Source organism: Vulpes lagopus, chromosome 9 (genome assembly GCF_018345385.1).
Source record: "Vulpes lagopus strain Blue_001 chromosome 9, ASM1834538v1, whole genome shotgun sequence".
Taxonomy (NCBI): domain Eukaryota; kingdom Metazoa; phylum Chordata; class Mammalia; order Carnivora; family Canidae; genus Vulpes; species Vulpes lagopus.
The window spans coordinates 16,296,268-16,315,385 of NC_054832.1; the positions used below are offsets into that span (position 1 = coordinate 16,296,268).

The 19,118-nt window shown below is 45.9% G+C and overlaps 1 protein-coding gene across 1 annotated transcript; it reads left to right on the forward strand.

Moving 5' to 3' along the window:
* Nucleotides 1–7,428: 7,428 nt before the first annotated feature.
* Nucleotides 7,429–16,095, forward strand: KLHL38 (kelch like family member 38). Its single transcript, XM_041769331.1, is given in 5 exon segments — nt 7,429–7,672; nt 8,047–8,835; nt 8,837–9,679; nt 14,009–14,114; nt 15,026–16,095. Coding segments are annotated over 4 exon segments (1,785 nt in total). The 5' UTR covers nt 7,429–7,672; nt 8,047–8,289; the 3' UTR covers nt 15,316–16,095.
* The last annotated feature ends 3,023 nt before the right edge of the window (nt 16,096–19,118 follow it).

A 19,118-nucleotide genomic window follows, 5' to 3' on the forward strand; every position in this document is an offset into this window, starting at 1 on the left:
TGTATTTTTCTTCCCTTCCCTTATGTTCATCTGTTTTCTTTCTTAAAGTCCACATATGAGTGAAATCATATGGTATTTGTCTTTCTCTGGCTACTTATTTCACTTCACACAATACTCTCTAGCTCCATCCACATCATTGCAAATGGGAAGATTTCATTCTATTTGATGGCGGGGTAATAGTTCATTGAATATATATACCACATGTTCTTTATAAACTCATTTGTCAATAGACATCTGGGCTCTTTCCATATTTTGGCAATTGTGTGTGGTTTTTATTGCAATATAAGTAAAAGAATTATGTATTTTTAACTAAAAAGATGAATAAAGAAGAGATAAGCTATGCAAAAATATTGAATAACAAGGAAAAAACATCGTTCTGAAGACTCGAGAGTATGTCCAGAAGAAATTATTTCAAAAACCTTAACATCAATAGAAAGAAAAATGAAATTCCTTCTGTAAAATAGGCAGAAATCTATAGAGATCAAACTCAGCCACATAGAAAGCTAGATGAACTACAGGAGTATTTCAGAGCAATAAAAATGCAATAACATATTTCAACTCTGCATTAGAAGGAATAAAGAGAAAAACTAACCCTATGAAAAATACACCAATAGAGCAAAGGGTATATTTGGGATGGTGTTCTAGAATATAGGGGAAAAGAACAAGCAAGTAAATATTCAAAGAGTGATACAAATTTACAGGAGGAAGCCAAGTTTAAAATATATATATAGGGCAGCCCAGGTGGCTCAGCAGTTTAGCACTGCCTTCGGCCCAGGGAGACACTAGATCGAGTCCCTTGTCGGGCTCCCTGCATGGAGCCTGTTTCTCCCTCTGCCTCTGTTCTGCCTCTCTCTCTCTCTCTCTCTCTCTCTCTCTCTCGCTCTGTGTGTGTGTGTGTGTGTGTGTGTGTGTGTGTGTCTTTCATGAATGGATAAATAAAATCTTTAAATATATATATATGTTGTACATGAAGAAACAAAATTGCAATTAAAGTAATAAAGATATAATTGAAGAAAATTTTGCTGGGCTGAGTGAAGACCAAAGTATATAAGCCAGTGGCCATAGTTTCATAGGCAAGTCAACAACTATGTTATACGTTTTAAAAAGAACATACACCCTGGACACATCCTGGTATTTTTTAAAATAGAAGGATAAAAGAACAAAAGAAGTTTAAGAAACAAAAAAAGGATATAAATTGGTCAATTGTGAGGTTTCTTCTCTGTAGTTCTACATCTTCCCAGAATAAAATGGGTGACTTTCAGAAAATTCTAAAGAAAAAAATGTTTGATCCTAAGCCATGATATACCTAGCCAAGTTGTTTGCAAATGATAGGAAATTAAAAGAAAATCTTTGATAAGGAAGGATTTGGAAAAATGCACCTCTCTCATATTGTCTCTAAAAAAATATTGCAAGTCAATGAACTCTGTTGGTCAAAAAATGAGTTAGAGTTAAGCATTTAAAAATGGAGAAACTATGGCATAAAAAAACTAGCAGTGAAAATGTAAATCAGCCAAGCACAGAGCTTAGTCTATAAATTGGATTCAAAAGCAAACAACAAAGCCATTTGTAAAAGATAAGATATAGAATATAAAATAATTTGATGGTAATAATCAGGGCTTTAAATTCCAGGTCATCTTTACAAAAGCCAGGAAGAAAGAAGTAAACAGATTTAAGATTCTTTTTTCTTACCTAGCGGGGAGTCAAAAAGTATTATTTTTATTTATGATCATTAGAAAAACATAGGTTAAAAAAATGTTTTCAGAAAAACTTAAAAGAAAGCCACTAGTAAAAAATATAAACAGTTTGAAAAAAAGGCAAAAGTAAGCAAAGAGTTTCCAGTGTCAGTCTTGTCAACCAATTCCATTATACTTCTCTATTTTTCCTAATAAGCAGATGGGGAGTAAGACTTGTCTTGCCCCCAAGGAGCTATAGGACAGGAAAGAGATGGAAACACATTCTGCCTGATGTGAGAGCTTTTCAAAGATGTATGTTTAATTTCTCCATTTATGGGGACCCGGAATTCATGGTGGGTGGGGTGTGAAGTGGGAAGGAGGAAGATTGGGGAAGGCTTCCCTTCAGAACACTTGGAACACTTAAATGACTTATTTGTCTGCCTTCTCTATAGACTCTAAGCACCACAAAGTCAGGACTTTTCTGTCTCCCTAGTGTCTTACTGGATAGACTGATGGATGGATGGATGGATGGATGGATGGATGGATGGATATATGGCAGACAGATTAATAAACCCTTAGTTAATTAGACCCTTACTTTCCTCAATTTGCATTTCCCCTAGGGATCCTAATTAATCCTACCTCTAAGGCAGTAAAGTTCACCCTCCCTCTGTAGGTCATCTGCCTTCTATACCACAGCAGCAAATTGAAACCACCGCTGAAGGACCTGGAGGAAGTGTTGTTCCTGCCTAAATGCCTGTCTCACCATCGGGGAGTGCCTGCCCTGGGGAGCTGAGAGGCCAAGGCAGTGTATTATTCTTTGTGACTCACTGTGCTAAAACGGGAGAGCAAGAATGCACCCTTGATCACATTATTTCTTTTTTCCCAATTTGACTTAGAGCCTAGAAAGCTGAGCTGTGGCATAAATGATGTGTGAGGTCAGACTTTAGTTTGTGGAGAGAAGGCAAGGCAGACAGCTGAGTTATATACCAATAATCCACCAACAGTCCTAACGTTGTCTCTGTTAGCCCTTTTCCCCCCTTGCTCTCTCAGGGAGGAAGAAAGATATTTTCTGGTGGGGGGGGGTGTGCAGAGCAGGGTGGAGGAAGAGTTGGGATGCAGTCATTTGCACTACTGGCCTAGTAAAAGTAGTGCTGGACTTTTAGCTTCTCAGTGGACAGTTGTCATGGCAACCTTGGAATCAAGGAGCCAACCCTCTTTTGGCCATTGTCTGGAGTACAAAGTCCCTGTTCAGCTTTCCACAAGCTGGTTAAAAAAACACATCCAGCCAGACAGATACAGACACCGATAGACAGACACTCAAATATGTAGAAAAGTTTTTAATCATATAGCAGGAGTCAAGTTCCTTCCTACAGCTCTTAATGACCCAGTTCACTGAAACCTCATTTTTCTCTTTACCTGTGGGAACAGGAAATACTCTGATGGCAGCAGAGACAGCCTCCCAGTCACCAACAAACTGTCACAAAGCCTTGTTAGTGCACGTTTCTGCATTCTTGAAACCCAGCTCCTGGGCACCATCACAAGCCATGGTTTGCTGGTGAAAGTAATGCCTGGCCCTGAAGGGTGTGAGGACAACGAGGCATAATGGAACACAATTTGTGGTTTCCTACCCTATAGTTGTCAGATCTGCTGCTGACCCAAAACAGCCAGCCTTTCCACAAGAATCCGAGCTCAGGGCAACCATACAGGAAAAGGTTTCCTGAGGCAAAGTGCCCTGTAACGTCAATGCAAAACTCTATGAGGAAACTGATGGCTTTATGAATTTACTTAATGCTGCAAAATATAAAGAACACCAGCTGGCAGTTTGACTGGCATTGAGGCCAGAGCTTCTGGCTTCGGGCCAGAGATGTTCAGAAGCTCAGAGGAGGTCCCTTTGCTAAGGCCCAGCCTCTAACAGTTCCTTTTCTGGCCACTTAGGACACAAACCATAGGGCAATCTGGAAGAGGGCTCAGATGTCACCTGGCCTACATCATCACAGCCAGGTGAGAAAGTAAGTGCAGAGAGGTTAAGTGACTTGTCTAAAGACACACAGCCAGTTTCTGCCAGAACCTGGACTGGAACAAATCCAGGACTTCGGAAGGCCAAGTAGATAATGAGGAACATAGCAAACTCTTCAAGGCATAGGAAAGAGAGTAAATAAGAGACCAAATCAGACGCTGAAACTGAGCACCAAGACCCACAGGAATCTCATGAGATTATTTTCAGATTAACAATATAATACTTACTGTAATTTACTGGGAACCTACACTGTGCCAGCCACCTTACTGGATGCTTCACATACATTATTTTTTGGTGACGAGGTTAGTTATCCCTATTTAACAGATGGACAAAGTAAGGCTGGAAAAATATAAATTACTTGCCCAAGACTATATGGATACTGAGAAGAAATGTCAATTCTCTTGGGTCTTTCTGCCCTTGAAGCCTGAGTCTTGACTTGTTACGCCACTGCCTTTCATCGAAAGGAGGAGCAAGGAGCTGAATGTCCTCATTTATTTTGGGCTCCCATATGTTCAGACCTTAAACTAAGACATCTCCCAGAGAAAGTCAGGACACAAAGTTAAGACAAAAAACTATAGAACTCTTAAAGACAAAGAGATGCATGAATTGAAAGTAGGTTGGTTGGGATTACATGTGGGTGGTAGATAATCTTTTGCGGGTTGGGCTTGGGTTATTTGTGTGTGTTTGCTTTGAGGTAAACACCAAGACTTGATTTGTCTTTTCCTGACATTTACTGTAGAGCCAGAACCTCCTAGCAAGCCAGGCCAAAGGAATGGGCCTGTTTTTTCTAAACCTTAGAAGCCAGAGGATTTATTAAAGTTGGTCAGACATTGATACTGCACACCAGGGTTCCTTTGAACACTTGACAGGGCTGGATTCCAGAAGGTCTAATTAGTTAGAGAGAACATGGGGGAAGCTCCAAGATGCCTGACAGTGGATGGTGCCATATTAGTTCACTCCCAGAAATCCCTACCTATCGTCCTCATGGCCAACCCTTGGTTTGCTCCCTAGCTGGAGGAGATATCACACAGGCATTTCAGAGCAATAAGGAAATTATTTTTCCCTTGTGTTGACTCTGAGGCCAAGGAGTAAAGCACTAGCATTAGGGTTGGAAAGACCTCAGATCAGTTCCCAACCTTGAATTTATTAACTCCTGTTCGGTGGTATAAAGCAGTTATTTTACTTTTTCTTTATCATGTTATTGGACTCGATTGAAAGGAGGAACCTCCAGACCACTCCAGAGCACCATCTGCAGTGCAGTGTAATGGACATGCACCAAGCTACGTACACGGCCACCCTGCTAAAGCTATAGGGGGGAGGGGATTAGGTCAGTTGGTGGGGGGGGGGGGGGGATGAAGCCCACCTAACAGTGCTCCCTCTCTTTTCCTGATCTCCATTCTCTAATGCTCAGTTCAAAAACTATACATAATTTACCCGCTATGTGTCAGCCACTGCGCTAGGCATGAGGGCTAGTGAGACAACTGAAACAAGGTTCTTGCTGTCCAGGCACTTCCATTCTAATAAGAGGGACACAGACAGGTAAATATAATTGCAGTGAGGGTACGAGGCATAACACATTAGAAGTACGCAGCAGGAATGGAAATGGCACAGATGACTGAGAAATTAATTAGCTGAGAGGGTCAAGGAAGCCTTTCAGAGAAGCTGATATACAAATGAATATTGAAGGATGAAGAGGAGTTCAGAGGTGAAAGAGGAAGAGACGGCAAAGGGAAGAGCAGGCCAAGGCACAGAAGCAAGAAACAGAGGAGCCTCGGGCCTTATATGGAATTTGGCTACTCACCTGTCATATTACCAGCATGGCTCAGAAGTGCAGGAATAATCACCAGCCCTGATAGCCACTGATCATGTCCTCTCTCCAGCTCCTTGCTTATACCTCTGTGGGTCTCTGATCCCCTTGCCTCAGGTCTTCAGCTCCTAGGTCTGGCCTCTGGGTCCCAGGCCCCAATGACATGTTACGGTTACACTTTCCTGACTTTCATCTTCCAGACTCTTTGGGGCGTGATCCACCCTGTGATGTACAGCTAGGAAGGAGAGACACTCCTCCTTCCACCACGCTCTGTGGTACCCTAAAAGCCAGGCCAGCCTAGCCAGGGACCAGACACATACAAAGATCTGCCCTTCGTCTCCTAGAGCTGGAATAAAAAATGTAAGTGGGAGACAGACAGGGCAGGAGATAGTTCTCTAGGAGGGCAACAGACCAATCTGATTCCTGCTAAAGTCTGGACTTTATCCTGCAGACTTGGGGAACCACTGAAAGGCATGATGCAGGGGCCTGGTAAATTCTGCTTTGCCGGGTAGCCTGGGTAGCTCGGTGGTTTGGTGCTGCCTTCGGCCCAGGGCCTGATCCTGGAGACCTAGGATCGAGTCCTGTGTCAGGCTCCCTGCATGGAGCCTGCCTCTCCCTCTGCCTGTGTCTCTGCCTCTCTGTGTGTGTGTCTGTCATGAATAAATAAATAAAATCTTTAAAAAAAAAATTCTGTTTTGCCTTCCTTGGGGTTACTCTGCTGATTCCTCAGGGTGGTTGTACTGGAGGGAGAGAGACAGGGAGTAAGTGAAAAAATTGAGCGAGACGTGAGAAGGAGAACAAACCAGGCTTCCCTGCCACTCGCTGCTGGTGCACTCAATCAGCACCTCGTGGGGGGCAGAGGCAGGACAGAGCTGGGCTCCCTTTTAATCGCCCTTGTGGTTCTACATGCAGCCATCGTGGCCCTGATTCTTACACTTGGGGGCTGCCTCCTCCTCTCCTTCCTTCTTCTTCTCCCTCACTCCCTCTCTTCCCTTCTCACCTCATCCTTCCTCCTCCACCTCTTCCTCCCTCCCCTCTCTCTGACACACCATGGAGAGAGATGTCTTGCCTCCTGCCTCCTGCCTCCGGCTCAAGACTCCCTGATGGAAGAAAATGGAAAAGTAAAACAGAAAACCAGGCTGAACCATAAAAAAAATTTTTTTAAATAATAAAAAAAAAAACTGAAGAGGGGTGGCTGGGTGGCTCTGTCAGTTAAGGTGACTGCCTTCAGCTCAGGCCAGGATCCCAGGGCCCTGGGATGGAGCCTGCTTCTCCCTCTCCTTCTGCCCCTCCCCACTACCCCTCCCCTGCTTGTTCTTTCTCTCTCTCAAATAAATAAGTAAAATCTTAATTAAAAAAAAAACAACAACTGAAGAACAATCAGCATGTCTCTGTGAGAGGCAGCTATGACCTAGAAGAGTACAATCCTTGCCACTCTAAAACAGAAGCCCCTGGTGTCAGGGGGACCAACAAATGCTTGATCTTTCCTGCGTCTAGAAACTCTGGGGTGCTCCACAAATATTAAAAACAACTTTTGTCAGAGACTCCATCACCTCGGAGCCCGCAGGCGGGAATCACAGCCCTCTCCAATGACCCTGTCGGCAGACAGTACCCTTGGGCCCATGTACCGGCTTCCCTAAGACCGTGCATCACCTTCAACTTGCCCAGGACTATCTTCAGTGACTGTCCCAGGTCACAGCAACCTGTTTACAAACATCTAGAATTCCCAGGCACTTTTAGGACAAGGGACTCGAGATGTGTCCAAGTGGGCAGCGAAGTCTGCTCTAAGAGAAGCTGTTCCTCAGGATCTATTTATGCCCATGTAAACACTTGCCAAGGAAACAAGGCATGTGGGCATGCGCTGGCCCCGCGGGTCCTTGGGTGGCTGCAAAAGGCAACTGGACAGTCACATGTCATCACAGTGGAAAGTACATATGCAACTATTCTTAGCTCTGGAATGTATACACTGTCTCCCTGCCCAGTGCTTCTTTCCCGAAGTTCTAGAAAACTGCGAAAGCACCGTTAGCATAAACAAATCCAGAACTCTCCCAGGACAAATCATTTGCCAACTGAAGGAAAGGCCTGGGTTTATGGTTTCACTTGGAGCAGAGGTGGAAGCTCTCTGGAGGGACCAGCCGGACCAGGCATCGGTGGATGTCACTGCAGCAAACCAAGGTAAAAACCTCTAACGGTTAATTCTCCTGCAGGTAGACAGCCAGGTGTCACCCAGGAAACCCTGCCCAGAGTACCGTTTGCTCTCTGCTTTCTATTTATCACATCTTTAAAACAAAACCCCAAAGCCTCTATGAAGCCATGTTTTAAAAATTAAATTGCAGAGGCCCATTCTCATCCTTTAGTACCATCTAGTTACCAGAGGGCCGCATCCCCAGAACGACATCCTCGGGGAATGACTAACACCCCGAGGAGGCTCACAGACTTGGGCTGCTCAGATGCACGGACGGTCCCCTGGCTTCAGGCTAACATTTCAGCCCCTGACAATCAGGTAACTTCCAACAATGTTGGTGGTTCTTTTTTTTTTTCCCCCTCAGATGATCTGAAGATGCTATTTGCCTATTACCTTTGGGAGTAATCACAACTGGGAACAAAAAACAAAACAAAACAAAACAAAAAAAACAACAAAAAAAGAGGTGTTGGCTGTGAGGTCTGGGGTGTAGGTGGCTGTTCTTTCCAATCTTCACTAAGCAACATTCTGGGTGAAATCCATAAGCATCTTGGTGGGTGGACATAGATGCGCTAAGGCCGAGAGACAGCGCAGGCCAACCCTTCGGCACATGCTACCCCTTGGGACCTCCGCCCCCCCTGGTAGGATGGACGAGGCGTTGCCAGATGGGCTGCTCTTCAAAGACCATGACTTCTCCTCTGAATTGTTGAGGCAGCTCAATGGCTTCAGGCAAAACAGGATGCTGACCGATGTGAGCATCTGTACGGGGACCCAGGAGGTCCCGTGCCACCGAAGCGTCCTGGCTTCCAGCAGCCCCTACTTCAGAGCCATGTTCTGTAGCAACTTCCGGGAGAGACGTGAGGCCAAAGTCCAGCTGAAAGGCATCGAGGCCGCGACCCTGGAGCAGATCGTCTCGTATGTGTACACCGGGCAGGTGCGCATCACCGCGGACAACGTCCTGCCGTTGATGGAGGCAGCCTCCATGCTGCAGTACCCCAAGCTGCTGGAGGCCTGCTCCTCCTACCTCCAGGGCCAGCTGACCCCCAGCAACTGCCTGGGCATGATCAGACTCTCTGAAATCTTAAGTTGTGAGACCCTCAAGAAGAAAGCCCGGGAGGTGGCCCTGACGCGTTTCCCAGAGGTGGCCACGTCGGCCTGACCTGAAGGAGCTCTGCGCCCTGGAACTGAGAGACTACCTGGGGGACGATGGGCTCTGTGGGGAGGAGGAAAAGGTGTTCGAGGCCCTCATGGTTTGGGTCAAGCATGACCTCCAGGCCCGGAAACGACACGTGCAGGAGCTGTTCGAGCAGGTCAGGCTTCAGTACATCCACCCGGCCTTCTTCCACCACTTCATCGCCAACGAGGCCCTCCTACAGTCCTCGCCCTCGTGCCGGACCATCCTGGAGACAGCCAAGAGGCAGATGTTTGCCTCGTATGTCACCACCAGTGCCCCAGACCTCCAGCCTCCATGGCATGTCCCCCCAAGAACCTCTTACCAAGATTTCCTCATCCTCTTGGGCGGAAGGAAAGACAACCAAGAGACCACCAGGGATGTTCTGCTGTACAACAGACAGACCAGCCAGTGGGAGAACCTTGCCAAACTCCCAACCCGGCTGTACAAGGCCTCAGCCGTCACCTTGCACCGCAGCATCTACGTGCTAGGAGGCATGGCTGTCGGTGCAGGGAAGAATGTGCCCAGCCACAACGTCTACATCTACTCCCTGAAGCTCAATCAGTGGAGGCTGGGGCAGCCCATGCTGGTGGCCCGCTACTCCCACAGAAGCACTGCCCATAAGAACTTCATCTTCTCCATCGGGGGGATTGGGGAAGGGCAGGAGGTCATGGGCTCCATGGAGAGATACAACAGCATCTTCAACATCTGGGAGAGTATGGCCAGCATGCCGGTGGGGGTCCTCCACCCTGCAGTCGCTGTGAAAGACCAAAGACTCTACCTTTTTGGGGGAGAGGACATCATGCAAAATCCTGTACGCCTTATCCAGGTAAATGGCTGGTCCTTCCCATCACGTAAGTGTATGAGGGTACACTCAGGCATACACACATGTGAGTGCACACACATACACACTTATACCTGTACACACATAAATACACACATGCATACACACGTGTGTACATACATGCATACATCTATACATGCATGCATGCGTGCATATAATACACACTGCTGTTTGCAGGGAAAGCATAAAGGAGGGAGGAAAGGAAGGATGGAAGGAAGGGAGGAGAGAAGAAAGTTTGAATTCAGCAAGATTTTATCCGTTTATGAACTCTTGTTGTGTAAGATTAATACACAATTAATCCTTTGTAAGAATACAAAGGAACGTCAGATACAATCCCTGTCCACGAAGAGTTTATTTGCGGAAGAAACTAGTGTATCTAAAAGTTAAAAAAAAAAAAAGTTTAAGTTAGAACACATTGAATGTCAGAGAGTGAAGTTTATAGGAATTTTGAAGATGCTTCTAATTCAAATCAGCAAAGCCTTAGAAGAAGATTCCCAAGCATTGGACCAAATCCCTGGGAACCTGATCTCAGATCAGCTGAATCAAAATCTCTTTGTGTGGGGTCCTGATGTGTATCTGTTACAGACATCTCCAGGAGATTCTAAGGACCAGCCACGTTGAGGAACCCTTCCCTTAAATGATAGGGAGATGCTAATATCACTAGCAAGCTCTCTTGAGTGTTATTAATAGTGACCCAAATTTCAGAATAGTAAGTGTTTTATGCAAGTTCTGATCTCTGCAGGTTGAATAATGATATGAAAAACTTGAATAATGAGCCTATCTTTAAAGATAATCAAAAAGATTCCTGATATTTGCTTTGTTTATTGATTAAGAGAGATATTGAGCCCCAGCGCTAGTAAGAGCTCTGGGGACAGGGGCATGAGCAGGAACGTGCACTTACCCTCCAGGAGCTTGTGGGACAATCACAATTCAGGCGCTGAATGGAGAGGTGCTTTAAGAGCATGGGGGGGGGGGTACCCTAAACCATTCTAGAGGGAATCAGGGATGGTGTGAACTTTTCAAGGTTGGTTTGAGCTGACTTGAACAGAGAGGCAAGAGAAGAGAGAAGGTGAGTAAATGAAGAAGGAGAATCACTGGGAGGCTAGAAGGACCTGACATGGATGGAGACAGGGATGGGAAGCTTCTCTGAGCAGAGGCAGAGTCCTCTGTTGAGGGAGGGGTGGTATTCCTGGGTAAGGGAACAGCTGGACTGAAGGGCCTGGGGCAGAAAGGGGCACACCCATCACCTGGAGGAACTGAAAGCCTGACCATATCCCTGGGATGCAGAGCAGGAGGCATAGGTATACTAAGAGGAGCAGGGGGGTTAACCCCCACGTGATCCCTACCAGCCCCCTTCCCACGCTGCCCTGAGTGATCCCCCTCCACCCAGACTCCTGCTCCTAAGCCCCTACTATAGAAATTCTAGAACTTTCTTGGGGGATGGGTGTTTGTGGAGATGAGGCTCACCTGGCAGGCTTTCTAGGCCTTGTCAAGGGGTTGTAGCCACAGGGTGGCTGAAGTCATCAAATTTTACATTTTTAGAAGTTCCTTTGGGGCTCCTAGGTGGCTCGGTCAGTTGGGCATCTACCTTTGGCTCAGGCCATGATCCTGGAGTCTCAGGATTGAGCAACGGGAAGTCTGCTTCTCCCTCTGCCCCTCCCCCCGACTTGTGCTCTCTCTTTTGCTCATTCTCTCTTTCAAATTAATAAGTAAATAAAATCTTAAAAAAAAAAAAAAAAGAAGTTCCCTCTGGATGCCTTGTGGAGAAGGGATTGGAGGGGCCTGAGTGGACAAAGGGAGGAGATTTGGGGACTGTTCTAGGGGTCCAGGTCAAGGTGACAGTGGCTTGGTCTAAGTTGATGCCAGTGGAGATGGAGAAAAGCAACAAGCTCCATATTAATCCTTGTTTTTTTCTTGCCTTCACTTCTCCAGCCCATATTTTCAGCTCTTCCCTGACCACCTAAGCAGATTCGGAGCCTATTCCAAATCCTGCTCATTTATTTGAGCCAAGAGAGACATGTTCTGTTCCCCACCAAGCTCTGGCCACACAATACAGATGTAACCAAGTGCTCCTATGTAAAGCTAGCACCCCTCTTGGCTTTTTTAAAATATAGGTAGGTATATTATTATCAATAAAATAAAATAAAATAGCAGAAAGTACATTTTACTAGAAATTGGTCTTTATGTGACCCTTGGCTATGTCTCTATAGAATGGACCTCTTTTCAAAACAGCATTTTTCAAAATAAAGTCAAAAATATGCTAACGATTTCACATTGCAAAATTGTTATTGATTTCCTAAGAATAAATACAAAGCTCAAAAAAGCTTTTAAGCTGGCATATCAAAAAAAAATGCTTAATACCATCAAACAAGACTGTTGCAAAGGCAGAAAAAAAAAAAACCACCAACATGTGAGTAATCCTTTTTATACTGCAGTGATGAGAAGGGGAAAAATATTCATGGAAGCTTCTCTTGTCTACTTACCTTTAGCTTTGAAATGGTAATTTTAGTTATTCAAATGTAGTGTAAGATCAGTGCCTTGGGGGTTGCTTGATGGAGTGGGTTGATTTTCTGACACAGATTCAGAGTTTTCTTTACAGGATGGTTCTTCGGCACACATGTATTCTTTTAGAAACTATGGAACAGGGGAGTCACTGTGCGATTTGTGTGCGCACGTGTACCTTTCTCCCTGGCCTTTCTACCTCTGTTTCTGGATGGCATAGAACAAATCCCTCACTGTAACGAAGTATCACTTCCTCCACTGGTCCAACCCCATCTTTGATATCCTTGCCCCAGCCTCTCTGGGGTATTATGAGGATTGTGAGCAAATGTTTAATCTATCTTTGAAATCATACCCCAAGCTTGCTGACAAAGAACAGAAAGCCAGGAGGCAATTACTCACTCAGTGTTTACTTCTGCTCCAAGGATCCCACTTTCCAGTGTCATCTACGTATTTTCAGATGAAACCATGAGGATTAGCAGCCATTGAGACTGCCCCTGTCTCTAGCACCTGGCCTCCTCCATGCTTTCTTTACCAACTTCAGGGATGGAGCCACCTCAAGGGGTCTCCAGTCTCAAACCACTTCGATCAACAAAGGTGACACCTACATGGCCCCAGGCAGAGCCATAAGTGTGGTGGTTAAGAACTTGGACTCTGGGGCAACCTGGGTGGCTCAGTGGTTTAGCGCTGCCTTTGGCCCTGGGCCTGATCCTGGAGACCCTGGATAGAGTCCCGAGCTCCCTGCATGGGGCCTGCTTCTCTCTCTGCCTGTGTCTCTGCCTCTCTCTCCCTCTCTCTGTCTCTCATGAATAAATAAATAAAATCTAAAATAAAAAAAAAAAAAGAACTTGGACTCTGGGCTCAACCAGACCAGCTCTTTCATTCACTCTAGTTGTGTGACTTTGGGCATGTCACTTAAGCCTCTCTGAGCATCAATGATCAAATCTGAAAAATGGGGGCAAGTAAGGGTACCTACTTCATAGGATGGTTGTGAAGATCAAATCTGGTAAAATGATAAAAAATAAGAGCCTTTCCTATGGTAGCAATTATTTAATATAGAAAGAATTGTCATTTACTTCGGTAAATAAATGTTTTGCTCCTTCTTTTATGAAATCCATCCTGAATCTCTTGTGCTAAATTTTGCTAGTAGTGAACTAATTTACATTTGATATTTAAACTTTATTTACACTGAAGGGAACATGTTCTGGGAATCATGATTTGTGACTCTATTTCAGAACGTGGCCAAGGAGCCCTGCCCCACCTCTTTGCTCTTTCTCTTTTCTCATGCTTTCTCTATGATTCTAATGACTTTCAGGCATGAACTATTCAAAAGCCTTCCTCACTTAGCCCCAAATGTATTCTTGGCTCTAAGGCCCTCCCTGATACACTGGAACATTTAGAAATTTAAACATGAGCCGGAAATAGAAATGATTGAAAAATCATTGGTTTTATGAATACCCAAGCTGCTCCATTTCCCGAAAGAAAAAAAAAATGTTCCAAGCAAGGTAAGCAAACACGTATTACAATGCATAACTCTCGGTCCATTCTATAGAGACATAGCCAAGGATCTCATGGGGTCATATAAAGACCAATTTCTAGTAATATGTACTTTCTGCTATTTTATTTTATTTTATTTTATTTTATTTTATTTTATTTTATTTTATTTTATTTTATTGATAATAATATACCTACCTACATTTTAAAAAGTCAAAAGAAAAAGAGTCAGTCTTATTTCACTCTCTTTAATACTACTTCATCTTTTTAAAAATACATATCACTTTACAATGTAGCACCATGATTATATTTCTCCCTCAGGTTTATCACATTTCCAGAAACACATGGTTCAAAATGGAGACGAGAATGATCAAGAATGTGTGTGCCCCCGCAGTGGTGCTCGGGGAGAGGATTGTTATCGTAGGAGGTGAGTCTGAACAGAGGATCTCTAGGCTGGACACAAACTTGGCATCTCCCATGGAAAAAGGGTCACCAGTAGACAGATGTTGTTCTACGAAACAGTGTTTTTAAAAGCACAACCATCCAACTAGGGGAGTGTGGATGACTTGACAAAGTTCTTTTCTCATCCAGAAGTTTCTCCCTGTCTTTATCTGTAAACAAGGAATGAAATAATACCGATTTCACGGAATTGTTGTGATAATAAAATGTGCTCATATATCTGAAGCACTTAGCACTATCCCAGATACATGGCAAATACTCAAAAAATGTTTGCTACTGCTAATAATATTAGCCACTAATAGATCATTTCTCTGCGATTACAGTATAGTGTCTCGGCTAAGAGAACTGGTTGTAGCGTCAGGTTCAAATCCTGATTCTGTCCCTGGCTATATACTCTCGGGCAAGTTATTCATCTTTTCCTGTGCCTCTGTTTTCACATCTGGAAAATGGGGATCCTAAAAGTGGGGACCAGATAGGGCTATTGTGGGAACCATTCCTGAATTCCCAAGGCTCCTTCTATGGATTTTTAAGTCTGGGGCGGGGGGGGGGGGGGAGAGGGAGCATGTGAGAGAGTTGAAAAAGCCAATGAGACAGAGGAAGCTGCTCGAATCAGGAAGCTCCTCCCAAACTAATGCTGCCTTAACTTGAGATGAAGCATTCGGGTACCAGAGGCTGACAGATCTGAGTCTAAACCCCAGCTTTGTCACCTGCTAGATTTCGGGCGGGTTCCAGAACATTCTATACCTTAGTTCAGAGTTATGACCCTCAGAGTCCAGCCTTGGTATTGGGAAATGGCAGAGATCAGACATGTTTGCAGACCACAGATTTCCAGTCCCAAGTGAGCAACGCTGAGCTTGCCGACATGCCATTGGTTTTCAGGTTACACAAGGAGGATTCTTGCTTATGACCCTCAATCTAACAAATTTGTCAAGTGCGCGGACATGAAGGACCGGAGGATGCATCATGGGGCCACGGTGATGGAGAACAAGCTGTACGTGACTGGGGGCCGGCGGCTAACCACAGACTGCAACATCGAGGACTTGGCCTCCTTTGACTGCTATGACCCCGAGACAGACACCTGGACGTCCCAGGGACAGTTGCCTCACAAACTCTTTGACCACGCCTGCCTCACTCTGCAGTGCATACCCCACACCCACACCTCCCCATGAAGCTTCCAGAAACCATGGGTCTTTGTCAAGATCCTTTCTGTTGCAAGAGATGGAAGCCCAACTCCAAGGAGCTCAACCCCACAAGGATGCAGGGAGTGCCCACAGGACTGGAAATCCCAGAACCCAGAAGCCTGAAAGCAGGCATATTGTTGGCAGAACTCTCCACACCCCCACCTTCTCTCCCCCTCTCTCCCCACTTTCCCTCCTTCTCTACCTCATCTCTGTCAGACATCATGCTACAAGCAAGCTGCTGTATCCACAAAGTATGAAGACAATGGCAACTGCTAATCCTAGACTCACATTTTCTAACGTTGCCTTTTCAAGAGGCAAGAACTTTACCATTTTCCATGTATTAACCCTGAAAATAATCCCAACTGGCCGTTTCTTAATTCCCTGCCTTCCTCTTGAGCCCATCATTGTTTCCAGGGCTTGTGCTACTATAACTGTGTAATCCCAGATCACATCCCTACGGGCAGAGGTTGACTGTCACCATTGACAGCTCATCCAAATGGCACAGAGGAGATAGATGCAGCTTCCCAAAGGAAGAACTGCTGGCCTGACCCAAACCACATCTGCCCAGGTCATCATGGAAATCCAGAACAAAAGGGTCCCTGGAAGCAGTGTGGTCCAGGTGGCAGTGTGGAAAATTGGCCATGACTGTGTTTCTTTGCATTCTATGGATGCAGTAAATTGGAATTTCGGGAAAAAGTGTGCAATGCAGTATCTAGCGTTTGCAAAATTATCTATGTGGCCAGAATAAAGTTTGTTTCTGGTGCCAAATGATGTTTTTCTCCAGCCTCTGGGGAGCTATAAACCTGCAGAATTAATCAGGATTTTCATTTTGGTAAATGTAATGAGAATCGCTCTTCTGAGGAAAGCCAACAAATTCCTCCAGGGATTCCAGCAATTATTGCCCTCTCCAAACCAGGGCTGAATATCGATCCCCACGGCCCCCTTGGTCTCAAAGTGCCTCCCAAGCTGGCTCCCGACCCAAGTTCAGGAATAAACCAAAGATGGTGACACATCACCATCACCTGAGAAGGTGTTTGAAAATGGGGCCAAGCCCCCTTCCAGATGGACAGACAGGGATTCTCAGATGTGGGGGCCCAGGCCATTGTAATGTACAGTCAAGATTAAGAACCACTTCCCGGCTCAGCCATATGAAACCTTCGTGTGTTGACCCCCTTCCCAGCATGTTCCAGCCAGCCCTGTGTCACAGCCTGTCACAGCACAGCAGCACAGGCAAAGTCTTCTCCCCAGCAATGGAAGCATCTGGAATGGGTCTCACTGCCGTGAGCTTGGAACCAGAGTGCTCCTCAAGCTGGAGCCTTCCTCCCTACCCTGATCTCCAGGTTCACCTTCTGGATTTTTCCTTTCTTCCAAATTTGTATTTTTTGCACTTTAGTTCCTTCTGCTGGGGTCTGAAACTTTGCCCCACTCCCTAGACCACTTGGCTGTGGTCCAGACCCCCTGCCCAGCTTGTCAGCCCCCACTCCTCATCCAGGATGCCGTCACCTTAGCGGTTGGCTGGCCTCTTACTACAACCTGCTCTCCTTGAACCTCTCTATTCAGGCCCTCAATCCCAGCTCTCCCTGCAAAAGGTAACGGGGGACACCTCCAGTGCCTAAATGGCAGTGCATCTATGATTTCTCATCTAACGTGACCAGTCGGTAGCATGCCACACAGACAACCCTCCCTCCATCTTTATTCTTTTTTTATGGTGAAAAAATTTATATTTAGATTTATAGCTGGCTGGACTCAGTTTAGATGATCCCAATTGTGTTGGCAACTTCCAAAGCATCATAGTCAGGAGCCAGTCGAACATATGCTTTCTTCTCTCCATCAGGCCTGATCAAGGTGTGGACCTTGGCCACATCAATGTCATAGAGCTTCTTCACAGCCTGTTTGATCTGGTGCTTATTGGCCTTGACACAATGCACACAAGTGTGTTTGTTGTCTTCTATTTTCTTGATGGCTGACTCAGTAGTCAGGGACAACTTGATGATGGCACAGTGATCAAGCTTGTTTCTCCTGGGAGCACTCTTTTGAGGATATTTGGGCTGCATTTGGAGACCACAGGGTCTTGGGTCATCAGAATGTAGGTGACGTAGGGATCTTTCTTTTTTTGTGTGACTCTGCACGCCTTTCAGCGCCGCTTTCTTAGCTTTCAAAGCCTTTGCTTTGGCTTCAGCTTTGGGAGGGGCAGGGGTTTCCTTCTTCTCCCTCCCTCCATCTTAAAATGCCTTCCTCACCCTGCCTCTGGGACACCACTCAGCCTCTCTCCCTACTCCCTGCAGTTCATTCTCCTCGTCTCCTTCTTTCCCGCTAGCAAATGGTGGTGCACCCCAGTGCTCAGCCCCAACACTTGTGCATCTACCCTCACCCCCAAGGGGAGCAGGCCCCTTAGTGTGTGGCTTTTCATTTCAGCCCAGCACTGCGGACTCCCTACCCGACTCCACTGCTCGCTCCAGGTTTCCACTTGGATGTTAAACACCTCACAACAAACATGTTCACCATCACGTTTTCCTCGCCAAACTGACCCCTCCTTTAGTAGTTTTTCCCATCCTGGGAGAGAGAAATCCCTGTGTCCCAGCTTCTCAGGCCCAAAGCCTCGGATGCTCCTCTTGACTCTCCTCCCTCATACTCCACTCCATTTGGCTCAGGCCTGCAGGGGCCCAGCTGCCTCACTGGCCACAAGCCTCCATCTTCTCTCATCTGTACTCATCACTGGTGTCTCTGCTTCTACCCCCGCCCCTGAATCTCTCCCCAGTGGCTTGGGGCATCTTTCACAAACATATAAATCAGAAGGGGTCATTCCCTGTTGAAAACTCTCCAAAGCTTACACTAGAATTAAAATTTAAAGACTTAATGAAATTTTTTTTCTTCATTAAAAAAAAAAAAAAAAACCCTCTCCAAAGCCTTCCTAGCTTTCTCAGATGCCTTTCAGAGACTCTCAAGATTGCTCCTGCCACCTCACGCTGTTCCCCTTCTGCTCTCACCTCCCAACAAGTCCACTACTGCCCTCCACTCCCCAGACTCAGCATCAGCCACACCTGCCTCTGGGCTCACACTTCTGCATTCTCACCTGCTGTGCCCTCCTCCAGAACATGGTTGGCCCAGATGCCACAGCCCCAGAGCTCCCTCCCCACCTCCCTCGGGTCCCAGCTCCGGGTGCCTCTCCTTACTACCCTGAGCCAATCCACGCTCTCTCACCTCTTTGCCTGATATAATTTGAGTTTATACCTCACTGGCCAGATTAAAATTCACTGTCTCAGAGGCCCTCCATGCACCCCCACCCTAGTCTGGGTCAGTTCTCTTTCCTATTAAATGTCCCTATATATCCCCCTTGAGACCCTCATCCTACTTGATCACTGCCTTCCCCTCCAGGCTCATATCTGTCCTGTTCTCCTCCGCATTCCCAGGCTGGGCTCAGGCCCAGTTACATGTATTATAGACCCTCGGTAAGTATAGCATGAATGGATTAAAGAATGAATCTGCTGAATCCACACTGTTTCTAGAATCTCCACTTGGAGATTACTGTGGATAGTCCTTGGGTTAAGCTCCTCAGATCCTCTGCTAAGGGATCACTGTGTCTTTCCCTCTTTCCCCTTTCCCACTCTGGGGAAGAAGTAGCATGGCCTACACTAGGTCAAGCCTGGAAGGTAGGAGCTTTTCCTAGAGGGTCCCATTTGCCTGCAATTGGAAGTAGGAGTCTTGCTGTCTATAAACTCTTTCTGTGCCCACCAAAATTCCTTCAGTCAGACTTGCTAATGCCTAAACTCTCCTTCCCCTTCGTCTTAATA